The following is a 15,002-nucleotide window of genomic DNA, read 5'->3' as shown; positions in this document are numbered from 1 at the left end:
ATAAGTTTATTTTCTTGCTCTTAGGAAAGGGTTTTAAGTTAACTTACTTGGATTAAATAGCCACAGAAGAAAGTCGGGTTTTTTTTTCCCCCCCCAAATTTGTCATTTTATTGGCATATTCCAGAGTAGCATTGCTAGACTAGCCTGAAAATTACAGTGACATGTTGTCCTTCATGCCTTATGCGTCACTGTAATGTGAGCTTTCCGGTTGTTTTAGAATGCATTTTCAGCCTGAATATTATTCTAAAAATAAAACTGATTATCATTCATAATTTATGAGATGACTAAGGCAGCTGTAAGGCAGTGAGCTGATCAGAAGTAATTAGATTGTTTTAAAAGTGGTAAAAGCTGAGGATGTAAAGTGAAGTTCTGTATTTGGTTTTGGATGGAAATGAGCACTTTTGTGGATTAAAAGAAGTGGAATTTGACATCTCTTACAAGCTGTTAACAAGCTGAACCTGTCCTGGTTAATAGCATTTAAAAAATTTTTTAAAAATTTATTATTTTATTTATTTATTTATTTTTGCTGAGGAAGATTAACCCTGAGCTAACATCTGTGCCAGTCCTCTTCCACTTTATATGTGGGTTGCCACCACCGCATGGCTGATGAGTGGTGTAAGTCCACACCCAGGATGTGAACCCTGGCCCCCCAAGCAGAGCGCACCAAAGTTTAACCACTATGCCACAGGGCCAGCCCCTAACAGCGCTTTTTTAACTGGCCCAAAAGCTCCTTCCCCTGTGGCTTTTGTCAGCCTTCTAGGGCTGTTGTAAAGTCAATGATGGTATTGTCTGTGGTTCGTATGCTTCTGTGTTTGGTCATTTGAAATGGGCAGGCTGGCTCTGTGGGGGCTGGTGAGATGCTGCACTGTGAGGTTGTTTCCTATTACTCTTATTTGTCTTCCTTTGAATAAGAGGTCCTTTGTTCTCTGTTTCCTCCACACAGAACAGAGGATTGGTATCTTAGTGTTCATTCTTGTTTTCAAAGAGGAGAACATTTGCTTCAGTCTGCTCATTTCTTCTCCAGTGCACCCAGGGGGGTTTCGAAGGCTCTGCCAAGAATTCTTTGGGAGAGTTGGAGGATAACCATCACCAAGAAGTTCAGTTCTTAATGACATCCATTTTAGTGTAACAAGTCATTGTGCGTGTCACTGTTTTTATTATAGAAGACACTTCTTTCTTCTTTTCCAAATGCTCAACGTGAGTCCTATGATGGTAACAAAGAAAGATTGAGTTCTCCTTTTTGCATCATTTTACCCCATCTGCTGTTTTTGCCTCTGTTTCTAAATATCACTGAATTTTGTTTCTGATATTTGTTAGGCAGTGTACATTGCAGAGATTTCAAACAACAAGCCAAATTCTGAATCCAGGCGTGATTTGTTTGGTTCCCATGGCATTGTAAAATTTCTGAGGTAGTTGCCAACATTTATAAGTCAGGTGGGGGTGGGGTGGGGGAAATGGGTGAAGGTGGTCAAAATGTACAAACTTCCAGTTATAAAATAAGTAAGTTGTAGGGTTAGGGGAAAAAAGTCAAGGGATTTCACTTTTTAATAGCCAGTGACTTAAATTTTATCTTTTTACCCTCTATATCATGGCTGCCAGTGGATGTTCAGTGACTTTTCTTTAATGGTGCTGATTTTTTTTCCCCAGGCTAAAGATCTAATAATCACACCAGCTACCGTTTTAAAGGAAAAACCAGACCCAAATACTCTGGTTTTTGGAACTGTTTTCACGGATCACATGTTGACAGTGGAGTGGTCCTCAGAGTTTGGATGGGAGAAACCACATATCAAGCCTCTTCAAAACCTATCCATGCATCCTGGCACCTCGGCTTTCCACTATGCAGTGGAAGTAAGTACATGGGAATTAACGATGCCGATGTGCTTGGTCTTTACTGTAGGTACTAAGGAGCTCCCCATGCTACAACAGGTTTTGGGGGCTGGGCGCTTTATCATATTTACTCAAGGAAGTCATAAATGTCTTTAAAACTTTTCCTGTAGACAGTTGGATTGAAGGTAAGTCTTAACTAATTTTTCAGATAATATTGAATTTTCTGTAACGTCAGTAACAAAGTCATTGAGAGCAAAGAGGAAGCACAATTGGTAAGAAAATTAGCAATCGAAAAGCCAGTACTGTTAATATTTTACTGTCACCTCTCTTAGATCTTCTAATGATTGAGAAGGGGTCATTGAGTAGAATATTATGTTTAGATTTTAATGCTAACTGCATGTTTTTATGACCACCGGTAACATGTGGTTATGCGTGTTAAGGGACCTGTAATTAAATGTGATCCTTCAGGTTTGAGTGGAGTAATTATAAGCATAAAATGTTAAATATTCAGAGAATGCCGTCACTGGTCCTTCTCAGGATACACACTTAGCCAGATACACAATATACTCCCTGTTCCCTTCACCTTCATTTTGTTCACCCATTTTTAATTTATTGGACATCTTTCCTAGAATATTGGGGTGCTGGAAATAGCAGTGGCCTACCTATGAAGGGACCAAAAGATGGTAATACAAAATATTTGTAACGATAGCGATAAAATAACTCCCTGTGTTTATGAATTCCTGCAGTGTGCCCTGTACTAGATACCGCATATGGATCATCTCATTTAGTTATTTTAAGTGAGAAAGCATAAGATCAAGCGTTTAGGTTCTGGGGTCAGACTTCCTGGGCTCCAGTTCTGTCTGTCTTGCTCCACAGGGAGTTCTGTGATCTGGGAAATGTATTTAGTCACTTTGTGCTTCAATTTCTTTACCTCTAAAATTGAGGTAGTAATAATTCCTACCTCACAGTGTTACTAGAAGGATAAAAGAAGATAACTCATTTCAGCATGTAGAGCCCTGCTTGGTGTGGAGTCAGAGCCCAGTTGTTAGCTGTTATTGTTAACCCCTGAAGTACTATTATTAGAAGTAGCCCGCACAGAGGCAGGTTCAGGAAAGTTAAGTTTCTTCGCCAAGATTACACAGCATTAATGGGGGAGTCAGCGTTCAAATGCCAAGTTCCTGCTCCCTGTGATGTCACCCCTAAACATATACACTAAAATTATCAAGAAGCCTGACCAATTAGCTTGTTCAAAACTATAAATTCGAATAATTTGGAAGCATTCACTGCCTAAGTGTATCCAGCAGATGTTAAACTTAGGCATGTAAGTTGCCATTCTCAGCTCTGTGTCTTAATTGTATCAACGTGGATAAGTTCTTTCATTATCTACTCCAAGCCTCAGTCTCTTCAATTATAAAATAAGAATGGTAGCTGCCCTTGCCTGCATTGTAGAGTATAATGAAGAGCAAATGAAATAAAGAAAGTGCTTATAAATTTGAAAGAAGGAATATGACAAACCCCAGGGCAGTGGATTTCAAACTTAGCATCCATCAGAATCACCTGGCTCCACCCTCAGAGTTTCTAACATGTTCCCGTGTCATGTTAATACTGCTGCTCCAGGGACTACATTTTGAGAACTGTTGGCCTATGGGAAGTAAATGAGAAAGGATTAATGTCTCTTTTTTTTTTTTTTTTTTGCTTGCTGGGGAAGATTTGCCAAGCTAACATTTGTGCCAGTCTTCCTCTATTTTTTTTCTAGAGGAAGATTAGCCCTGAGCTAACGTCGTTGCCAGTCTTCCTCTATTTTATATGTGGGTCTCTGCCACAGCATGCCTGATGAGTGGTATAGGTCTGTGCCTGGGATCTGAACCCTCGAACCCGGGCCACTGAAGCTGAGCACACCACACTTAACCACTACGCCCCAGGGCCAGCCCCTGGGTTAATTTCATTTTTGAAAGTTAAAAAAGATTTTGATGGCCATTGGGTTTTGAAAACTCACTGGAACTCTATTTAGATGAGTTGGAAGGCGAGTTTGATTAGTTTTGCTGATTTAGATTTTTGTGATCAGAGTAGTTTCAGAAAAAAAATCCCAGACTACTATTTTTGTTAAATAAAAACTGAAATCTTCTCTGTGTTGTTAGTGTCCACTTAGGATATAAATACAAAAAATGTTTTGCATTCAGATCTGGATTATGTATTGCATCAGTTATCTGTTGCAATGTAACAAAATTAACGGTGTACAACACCAACCATCCGTTTTATTATCTGTCATGATTCTGGGGGTTGACTAGGATGGCTAAGTGGTTGTTGTTTTAGGTCTCTCATGTGGTCGCTGTCAGATAGTGGCTGGGCTTGGAGTCGGCTCAAAGGCTTCCTGACTCAGATATCTGGTGCCTGGGCGGGGAAACCCAAAGAGCTGGGGACTGAAAAGCTGGGACTCTTCTGGCCTCGCTCCTGTCTCTCAAGCATGCTATGGCATCAGGGTAGTCAGACTTTGTACACAGTGACTCAGGCTCCAAAGCTGTGTTTCAAGAGACTGAGCCCAGATAGAAGCTCTCTTGTTTTTTATGCCCTACCCTCAAATCACACAGCGTTAACTTCTGCCATACTGTATTGTCATGGTGGTCACAAAGGCCTGCCCAAGTTCAAAAGGAGGGGATGTACGCTTCATCTCTTTTTCTTTTTTAAAGATTGGCAGCTGAGCTAACAACTGTTGCCAATCTTCTTTTTTTTCCTTCTTCTTCTCCCCAAAGCCCCCCAATACATAGCTGTATATTCTAGTTGTAGGTCCTTCTGGTTGTGTTATGCGGGACGCCGCCTCAGCACAGCCTGATGAGTGGTGCTAGGTCCATGGCCAGGATCCGAACCGGCCGAACCCTGGGCCGCCGAAGCAGAGCGTGTGAACTTAATCACTCGGCCACGAGGCCGGCCCCTACACTCCATCTCTTGATGAGGAATGTCAAGGTTCTAGAAGAGCACGTGGGACTGGAAATATTGTGTGCTCATTTTTGGAAAATACAGCCTCACATCTCTCAGTGATAAACCGGGAGATAGAGTGATACATTTGGTTGCCGTTTGTCAGATTGGGCTCTTAGGTTAAATAGGTCAGCTCTTAGGACAGTATCACAGGAATTTAGGAAGGGTGACTGCCTTGTGCAGAGAACCTCAGGGTCCCTCAGTCGTCTCAGGCATACTGATTCCATTTCCTAGTCACCTATTCAATGGCTGTTGAGTGCCTACTATAATGCCCAGAACTCTGCAGAGTGCAGGGCATAGGATGGTGAGCCAACTACCCGTGATGTCACCCTCAGGAATTCTTTCTTGTCTTTTTTTTTAATCCCCACTAAAGAACTTAGGCAGATACTTTATTTCAAAGGTATTCTTCCCAAATGCTGCATTTGAAACATTCATGTTTCAGGCTTTTCCATCGGTGTGACTGTTTCTCTTATACTGACACACTTATGACATCATATTATTGGATGCCAACTTGATTCTTACGTTCAATAATAGTTGTAATTTTTTCATCCCAAAGTAGATACATGAGTAATCTCCTTGGACATCTTTTTCCTCCACTCAATAGCCCTATTGCTCCTAGAATTCATTTTATTTTGAGATCTGCAACTACATGTGGTTTCATGAATTCTGAAAGTATTTTTTAATAGATAAATATATGAAGGTTTCAAATAGTGAAGGAGAGAAATGTGAACTGTGAGTAGGAAACATGGATGAAAGAAAAGGAAACTTGATAACAGGCATTTTATTTTCAGGTTAAATATTTAGTGAAATAAAACATAATTTGAAGAAATAGATAACATATATTACTATTTAGTGAATACTTATAAATGAATGCTCGTATAGCTACCATCCAGGTAAAGAAATAGAGCACTTGAGCATCCTAGAAGCCTTCGTGTGTCCCTTCCACGTTGTAAACTGTGTCTTCTAGCATCCCTCATTCTTAGTTTTGTGGTGACCTTTCTTTGCTTTTCTTTCTGAATTATCTGTATCTCTAACACTGTATTTTGCCTCTTTTTGAACTTTGTGTAAATGACGTTATATTGTGTGTGTGAACCTAATTTTTAGCTCAGTATTATGTAAGATCTATCCATCCAGCATCAACCCTAACATCTGTGGGGCTTAGGACAAAAGTGCAAGCAGAGAGACCCCGTGGGTCATCCTCTCTATCTCTTCCTGTTCTAGCTGCCTCCTGTACCACAAGGGGCCTTGCACACACATGTGTAGATACCCACTCTACTTGCAAACAGATGACCCCTGGCCATCCCTTGGACTTGGGCATGGGCACACCACTGGTGCTGCCTGTTCTTGGGAGGATGAACCTGAGGAGGCCCATTCAGGCCCTAAAAATGAGATCAAGGCCATTTGGACAGAGAACTCTAGAGAACTGGGTACTTGGAGTCTGGTTTAGAAAAGGAACTCAAGGTCCAGCCGACTACCTGCTCCAAGAGGAAGGTCACAGCTGGAAGAAGGCAGGGAGGAGAGCCGTTCTAAAGAGTGGGGCTCAGGGCAGAGCCCCTGGTTGCCTGGGTCTAAGGGTGGTAGGTACCACTTTGTGTTCTTTGTAGTAATAGTGTTCCTTTATGTGAATATATTCAGTCTATTGTTGACGGACATTTGTGCAATTTCCTTCTGTGAACTTTCTTGTACATAGTATGTTGGTGTACTTGTTTATAAGTTTCTCTAACTTAGCAGTTCTCAAGGTGTGGTCCACAGACCCCTAGGCTCCCCTTCCAAGAGATCGTAAAGTTTAAAACATTTTTTACAATACTACCATGACATTTTTCTTTTTCACTGTGTTGACATTTGCACTAGGTAAAACTGATGCTCAGCGTCTCTGGTTACTCGTTATATTCTTTGCTGTCTGCGTTGCAGGATAAAAAGAATGTCAGCCTTGCTTAAGAATGTTCTTGGTGAAGCAGTAACAATGATCAATTCTGTTAAATTTTGACTCTTAAGTAAATGTCATTTTAATATTCTGTGTGATGAAAGCAACTTCACATAAAGTACTTTTGTGTACTGAAGTACTGTGGCACTGCAAGGAAAAGAAATCGTGTGATTGTTGTGTGTGGTGAGCTGAGCCGGCTGCTTTTTTCATCGAGAACCATTTTTACTGGAAAGAACAAAGTATCGTTATTCAGACTTGAGCATTTTGCAGGTGTTTTCTTGAAAATGAGCCTGTCACTTCGAGCAAAACAATGGATCGTGTTTGTTGCCAGTGATAAAATTCTAGCTCTCAAGTGAAAATTCGAATTTGGGGAAACTTATATTCACTACCATGACTTGACCCTTTCAATTGTTAAAGAATTTTCTAATGATATTGGTGGTGATATTAACAGGTTTTAAAATATATTTCTATATATAGTATGAAAAAATATATACAGAGGGAGTATGAAAAAAGTGTTAACCTTTGGAAGGTCTGCATAACGCAGTAAACCAACATTTTCCAAATGACCATTGCATGACATTGCAAATTTATGCATGAGTAAGGATCCATTCAAAGTACAAGATAGACTATGATGGCTTTTTTTCTTTTTTGCTGAGGAAGATTTACCCTGAGCTAATGTCTGTTGCCAGTCTTCCTCTTTTTTGTATGTGCCTCACTGCCCCAGCGTGGCTGCTGCCGAATGGTGTAGGTCCGCGCCTGGGAACCAAACCTGGGCCACCAAAGTGGAGTGCACCAAACTTAACCACTAGGCCATGGCGTCAGTCCTGACTACGTGGTTTTGATGTGTCAATTTGGCTAGTCTGAACTACAGTCCCCAGATTTTCATGTTTACTTTCCTGGTTAGCATGGACTATAAGACGTTCTCTTGTGAGCAATGGAGAACAGAGGGAGGCAGTGGCCGTTTTGTTGCATACACACACCTTCTTGTTATTCAGTCAAACACTAACCTAGGGACTATTGTGAAGGAATTTTGCAGATGTGATTAAAATCCCCGATCAGTTGATTTAAAGTTAATCAACAGGGAGCTTATTCGGGGTGAGCCTGACCTTAGGACTTCTGTGAGGTGAGAGACCACACAGCAGCTAGACCTGCAGGTTCATTCTTTTCCTGGATCTCTCCCTTCCTGACTGCCACCTGTGGATAGGCTGCGGCTCACATCTCTGGGGTCCAGCCTGCTTGTGATCTTCTCTTTCTGGCTGCCTGTCCTGTGGGTTTCTGACTCGCTTAGCCAGCCTCCATAAATTCATTGGCCAATTTCTTCCAATAAATCTGTTAATGTTACACGTATTTCCTACTGATTCTGCTTCTTCTCACTTGAACCTTGACTGAAAGACTATTGGATTTTAATTAATTAACCAAGTATGAAAGCTTCATTGATAGAGTTTCAGATTCCACATTATAACTAACCTTTAAGGAACCACCGCTTGTCAAGTTTTGGTGTAGGATCAAGGAAGAATATCCACAACTATCTGAAAAGGCTCTTAAAAATACTTTTCCTGGGGCCATCCTGGTGGCACAGCAGTTAAGTTCTGACATTCCGCTTCAGTGGCCTGGGGTTCGCCAGTTCAGATCCTGGGTGTGGACATGGCACTGCTTGGCAAGCCATGCTGTGGTAGGCATCCCACATATAAAGGAGGGGAAGATGGGCATGGATGTTAGCTCAGGTGAATCTTCCTCAGCAAAAAGAGGAGGATTGGCAGCAGATGTTAGCTCAGGGCTAATCTTCCTCAAAAAAAAAAAGAATATAAAAAAATACTTTTCTCTTTCTCGACTGCATGTCTGTCTGAGACTGGGTTTCTTTGTGTACTTCAGCCAAAACAACATATTGCAAGAGATTGAAAGAGAAACAGATATGAGAAGCTAATTGTCTTCCGTTAAGCCAAACATTAAATTTGCAATAATTTAAGACAATGCCACACTTAACACTAATTCTTTTGGAAAATATAGATATTTTTCATTAAAATATTTTAACATGTTACATAGTTTGTTATCATTAATAAATAATTAACAATTTCTCACTCCTAATTTCTATGGTGAATATTGGTAGAATTACCTTATAAATAAAAGCTCCTTGGGGCCTTCATAATTTTTAGGGGTGTAAAGGCATCCTGACACCAAAAACATTTGAGAAATGCTGCTTAGGGATATATCTAGGAATGTGTTGCTAGTATTGGATATATTCTCAGTCTTATAAGAAGAGGGAAACTGTTTTCCCTAGTGGTTTTATCAATTTTTATACCAGCCGTGAATTAGCAACTAGTTCAACCATGACTCATAAACCTTGACAACTCTTAGTATAGCCGGATTTTAAAATTTTAGCCCATTTATTTTATTCATTCATTTATTTTATTTTATTTTTTTGAGGAAGATGAACCTTGAGCTAACATCTGCTAATCCTCCTCTTTTTGCTGAGGAAGACTGGCCCTGAGCTAATATCCATGCCCGTTTTCCTCTATTTTATATGTGGGACGCCTACCACAGCATGGTCTGCCAAGCATTGCCATGTCCGCACCTGGGATTTGAACTGGCAAACCCTGGACCGCCAAAGCGAAACATGTGAACTTAACCGCTGTACCACCGGGCTGGCTCCTAGCCCATTTAATGTAATGGCATGTTATTGTGCTATTAATTTCTACTTCTCTAGAGAGGTTGAACGTCTTGTCAGATGTTTATTGGTCAGTTAGGTATCTTCTTATTTGAAGTGCCTGCTTGTTCCAGTCTTTTGCTCCCTTTACTATCGTGTTGTCTTTCTTTTTGATTTGTAAAAGTATAAAAGTACTTTATGTATTTTGGATATAGGTCCTTTGTCAGTTATATGTGTTTTAAATATCTTCCACACTCTGTCTTTTTACTCTCTATAATTTTTTGACGACAAGGAATTTGAATTTTAAAAAGTTGTATTCATCTATCTTTGTTATGTGTTTGGTACTTCTGTGTCCTGTGTAAAGAATTTTCTTATCCCTCGATTATGAAGACATCTTCCTATATTATTGATGTTGTGTTTCACAGTTAGGTCTTTAATCTTAGAAATTGATTTTTGTATGAAGTAGGAATCCCGTTTGTTTTTTTCCCCCTGCTCATACCTAATTGTCCCAACACCATTAAAAAAGACTGTTCTTGGGCCTGGCCCTGTGGCCGAGTGGTTAAATTCATGCGCTCCACTTCGGCTGCCCAGGGTTTTGCTGGTTCGGATCCTGGGCGCGTACATGGCACCGCTCATCAGGCCACACTGAGGCGGCATCCCACATGCCACAACTAGAAGGACCTACAACTAGAATATACAACTATGTACTGGGGGCTTTGGGGAGAAGAAGGAAAAAAAAGAAGATTGACAACATATGTTAGCTCAGGGCCAATCTTTAAAAAAAGAAAAAGACTATTCTTTTCTTTCTGATACTGTCATGCCACCTCTATCATATACGCATGGGTCTGCTTCTAGATCTTCATTTATGTTGCCTTGTCTTGTCTATCGAGATCTCTATTCTGTTTCACTGTTTTACTTGCCTATGTGCACAAATGCCACACTGTCTTAGTCTCCAAATCATTATAATAAGTCTTGATATCTGTTAGGACAAGTCTTTCTATTTTGCTCTTCAAGAATGCCTTGGATATTTCTTGACATATAACTTTCAGATTCAGTGTATCACGTCTGCCAACTTTTGTAGTTCAGTTTGTTAGAAGAAAATAAAATGCCCTGACGTGATTTTCATTTGTATTGCATTTAATCTGTGAATCAATTTGGGAAGAGTTGGCATCTTTATCATATTGAGTCTTTCAACCCGGAAGAGTTGGCATCTTTATCATATTGAGTCTTTCAAACCGTGAGCGTGGGATTGCTTTCTACATTTGCTTATGTCTTTAATGACTTGGTGGACTTTTATATTTTTCTTGTAGGTCTTTCACTTCTCTTGTTAGATTTTCCTCCACCTAAGTATTGCATTTGATTCTATCGTAAATAGCGTTTTTATTTTCTAACTGCTCCTGTTTCATAGGAATATAATTTTGCGTCTGGCTACCTCGCCTAAACAAATAATTTCAAAAGTTTGTCAGTTTTTCTTGATTTTCTACATACTTAATCTTATCTATGTTTTGTGATCTATGACAGTTTTACTTTTTCCTTCTCCAAATTTTATGCTTTTTATTTCATTATTCTTGCCCTATTATATTGGTAGTACAATGTTGATCTACAGTAGTCACAGCAGGCGATGTGTGAGATTCTCAGTCTGAAGAGGAAAGCTTTAAATTTTACCGTTAAGTATAATGTTTGCTGCAAGTTTACTGTAGATATCCTTTGTCACTTAAGGAAGTTCCCTTTTTTTCTTAGTCATCTAGGAAACTTTTTAAAAATCATAAATGAAGGTTCAATTTTATCAGATGCATTTACTGCATCTAATGAGATGGTCATATAGTTTTTTTTTTTCACATATTCTGTTTATATAATGAATTTCATTAATTGATTTTCTAATGTTAAACCAACCTCTGTTCCTGGGATAAATCCAACTTAGTCACGCTGTGTTATCCCTGTGTGTATTTTGCATCTGTATTACTCAATGAGATTATCATATAATCTTTACATGTATTTCAACCTATATCAAGTATGTACAGTTTAAAAATGGTGAAGTCAGTTGAACCTTATGAAGTTACCTTCGTTATCTCCAGTAATGCTTCTTGCCTTAAAGTCTGTTTTGTCTTATATTTAGCAATATAACCTCACCAGCTTTATTTTATGAAGTATTTGTACAATATATTGCTTTTTATGTCTTTTTGTTTTGGATATTATCAGTGGAGTCCAATCTGACAGCTTATCTTTCAACTGAAGCTTTACTCCTATTACTTTTAATAAATTACTCATATATTTATACTTAAATAAAATCTAATTTTATACTTTTTCATTGTGCTACGTGATTTATATTTCTTTTCTTATGTAACCTCAAGGCTATAAGCTTCTAAAGGCCCTACTTTTCATTTTCATTCAGTTCAACATATTTTCTAATTTCCATTATTTTTCTTCTTTGACTCATACTTTATTTAGGAATGGGTTTCTTGCCCAAAATGTGGCTATTTTGTAGTTATTTTTTTGGTATTGATTTCTGGCTTATCTTATGGTTGGAAACATGGGAAAAGAACTTGCATTCTGCAGGTGGTGTGTGCAGGTCTGTATGCTTAGTTTGTTGTTCCTGATCAAATCTCCCTTATTTTTACTGAGTTTTAGTCTGTTCTATCAGTTACTTAGAGCACCTGTGTTAACATTTTCCCACTGCAATGATTGATTTTTCTCTTTTCTCCGTATTTATCAGCAGGTACCTACTTCAAAGTCTTTTCACATTTCTGCACAGTGTTTTGTCTGTGCTGGCACTTTGAGAAAGGTGGCATGGCCCTAACATAGTATAGTCTTGGGGTGCTTGGTTTCTATGACGGGGGGAGCTGAACCAGCTCTGGTCACATCTAGATTATTTACTATCCAGAGTCTGAATGAGCCAGATTAAATGAAAAGATACATGGGTATTGTGGGGGGCAGGGCGCTGTGGGTCCTTTGGTTTCCATTCCTTTGTCTGGGCGGTGAGCCCTTGTGTGGCGATGTTTGCTCCCCACGTCCGTTGATGTGTTATTTAGCAATGTAGGTCCTGTTAAGCAAAGGATAACTGAATTCCCACCAGATTTTGGTAATAAAAGGACTTCTTTTTATCCCAGTTACTCTAAGCACTCTGTCAGCTGTTGGCTTTGCTAGATTTAGGGATCTCTGGTTGAGGTCTCTGTCAATAGCTTTACATGATGGAAGAGAGGAGCGCCCATAGAAAAGACAGTCTTTTGAACGCAGGGATTGTTTTCATTTAGTTACCCCCTAACATTTATTTCTCTCTTATCTTCAGTTATTTGAAGGATTCAAGGCATTTCGAGGAGTCGATAATAAAATTCGACTGTTTCGGCCAAAGCTCAACATGGATAGAATGTACCGGTCTGCTGTGAGGACAACTTTGCCGGTAGGTAAATTTAGGAGTTTCTTTTGTGTTTCTCTTAATATAATGAGTCTCTGAATTTACCACCAAACAAATAATTTCTGAATACTTAGATCAATATTCAGTATGAACCGTATGCACAGTGAAGTTATTTCTGATGTACTTTGCAACTAGTGAGGTAAAAATACAAGAAAATAACCAATACCATTTGGCAATCCCACAATTTATTTCTTTATGACTGTCTGTGGGGGATTAATGTGTGTGTAGGAAATAAAAGCATAAGGAAGAAAAATATGCCTCAAACTGAAATAAATAAAATTTAAAGACCGTATGAAATTATAATATTGAAAGCAGAAAACAGGATGGTGTACCACACGGGTGTTTGGGGGTATTTTGCTTAATTGCTTTAGACACTAGCAAGCATATGTGATTTAATTAATTATTTTGCTATTTTACTCTAAGTTTATTTAAAAAAGAAAAAGGCTATCAAAATGGTTTCTCGTGGCCATTGGATCCTGGCTGTAGCGTTGTTTGTTGTGGAGCAGAATTCATTGTAAGATAGGTTGGGTTTAGACTCTAGGTAGGAGGTGACTTTGATCACTTCTATGCCCTGGGCTGTGACTATGCTGCCTTTTTGAACTGAAAGAAGTGTTTTCCTTCTTTTACTTATTTGAGTACCTAACCATCAGGATCCTAGCCCAAGCTGTACATTGAAGACCCTGGGAACAGCTAAATCTAAGTAGCTACTCCTTCTTAGCTAGGCTCTTCCTTCTATTTTTGTAACCACGCTTCACCGCCCCTTCAGAGGCCATAATATGGTAGCGGAAGGGAAATTCAGGTAAGTTCTTTGTACTCAGTGCCAGTTTCACTCTTCTACCATTACACACAGGTCACTGGGAAAACTTGTTAAATGAGGACAGAAGGAAAGGGAAGCAACATTTTTTTGGACATCAGCTCTGCTACAAACTGTTGTATGTGGTTTTACATTCTTTGTCTGTTCAATCATAATAATAAACCATTGTCAAGAAAGTAGGTATTGAGGGGCCGGCCTGGTGGCGCAATGGTTAAGTGCGCATGTTACGCTTTGGTGGCCCGGGGTTTGCCAGTTCGGATCCTGGGTGTGGACATGGCACTGCTTGGCAAGCCATGCTGTGGTAGGCATCCCACATATAAAGTAGAGGAAGATGGGCACGGATGTTAGCTCAGGGCCAGTCTTCCTCAGCAAAAAGAGGAGGATTGACAGCAGATGTTAGCTCAGGGCTGATCTTCCTCAAAAAGGAAAAAAAAGAGAGAAAAAAAGTTGGTATTATAAATTTCAGTAGTACCTTTGTACAGAAAGGAAAACTCGAGCCTAGAGAGGTTAAATGACTTGCCTAAAGTCACACAAAGTAAAGGGACAGGGCAAGAAATTGGATGTAAGTTTTTTGTCACCTAGTCCAAGTTCTCTTTCCATCAACTCTTATCTCTAGACAGCAGTACCAGAGACCCAAGCAGGTGACACAGGTGAGGATATGTCCTATGTGATTAGCAGTCCCGATTTCTGTAACATTGCTACATTGTGATCACTGTCATAGGTTAGTATTTAAATAGCCAAATCCTGATGTCATGAGCTCTATTCAGATGCTTGTTTCTGACTCATTTCGACCTTGGATAACCCATCACATCTCTGAAAGTATGTTTCTCTGCCCTGCCAAGTGAGTAGAAACTACTTATTTTACAAACTGTCACCCATTTAACATGTGGAAACTTCTTCTCCATAGAAATAAACTATTCTTTACTTTTGCCCCTTTTCCTGCTGGGTTATCTGTCCCTTTCTTATTGATTTTCAGGATATCTTAACATATTCCAGTTACAATCCATTGTTAGTTATTTGTTGCAAATAATGTCACCCAGTTTATTGTACCTTTTTTTTTTTTGGATGAGAAAGATCTGCCCTGAGCTAATATCTGTTGCCACTCTGCCTCTTTTTGCCCGAGAAAGATTGTTGCTGAGCTAACATCTATGCCAATATTCCTCTATTTTGTGTGTGGGATGCCGCCTCAGCATGGCATGTAGGTCTCTGCCCCAGATCTGAACCCGTGAGCCCCAGGCCGCCAAAGTGGAGTATGTGAACTCAACCACCACCCCACACATCCAGCCCCCAGGTTATTGTATCTTTTTTTTTAAGTTGTGAATCCTTCTACTTGTGGCTTGTGGGATGCCGCCTCAACATGGCTTGATGAGCGGTGCCAGGTCTGCACCCAGGATCCAAACCGGTGAAA

At 39.6% G+C, this 15,002-nt stretch overlaps 1 protein-coding gene across 3 annotated transcripts in view; it reads left to right on the top strand.

Annotated features, from left to right (window-relative positions):
• BCAT1 (branched chain amino acid transaminase 1) overlaps positions 1 to 15,002 on the top strand; it is a 118,582-nt gene that overhangs the window by 47,197 nt on the left and 56,383 nt on the right. For all 3 annotated transcript variants that reach the window (XM_070619318.1, XM_070619317.1, XM_070619319.1), the window contains exons 3-4: positions 1,648 to 1,848; positions 12,655 to 12,765. In XM_070619318.1, coding sequence (XP_070475419.1) covers positions 1,648 to 1,848; positions 12,655 to 12,765 — 312 coding nt within the window. The remainder of the gene's footprint in view (positions 1 to 1,647; positions 1,849 to 12,654; positions 12,766 to 15,002) is intronic.

Source organism: Equus przewalskii, chromosome 5 (assembly GCF_037783145.1).
Source record: "Equus przewalskii isolate Varuska chromosome 5, EquPr2, whole genome shotgun sequence".
Lineage (NCBI taxonomy): Eukaryota > Metazoa > Chordata > Mammalia > Perissodactyla > Equidae > Equus > Equus przewalskii.
Note: the sequence above shows the minus strand (reverse complement) of the source record. Positions and strands in the feature narration are given on the sequence as shown.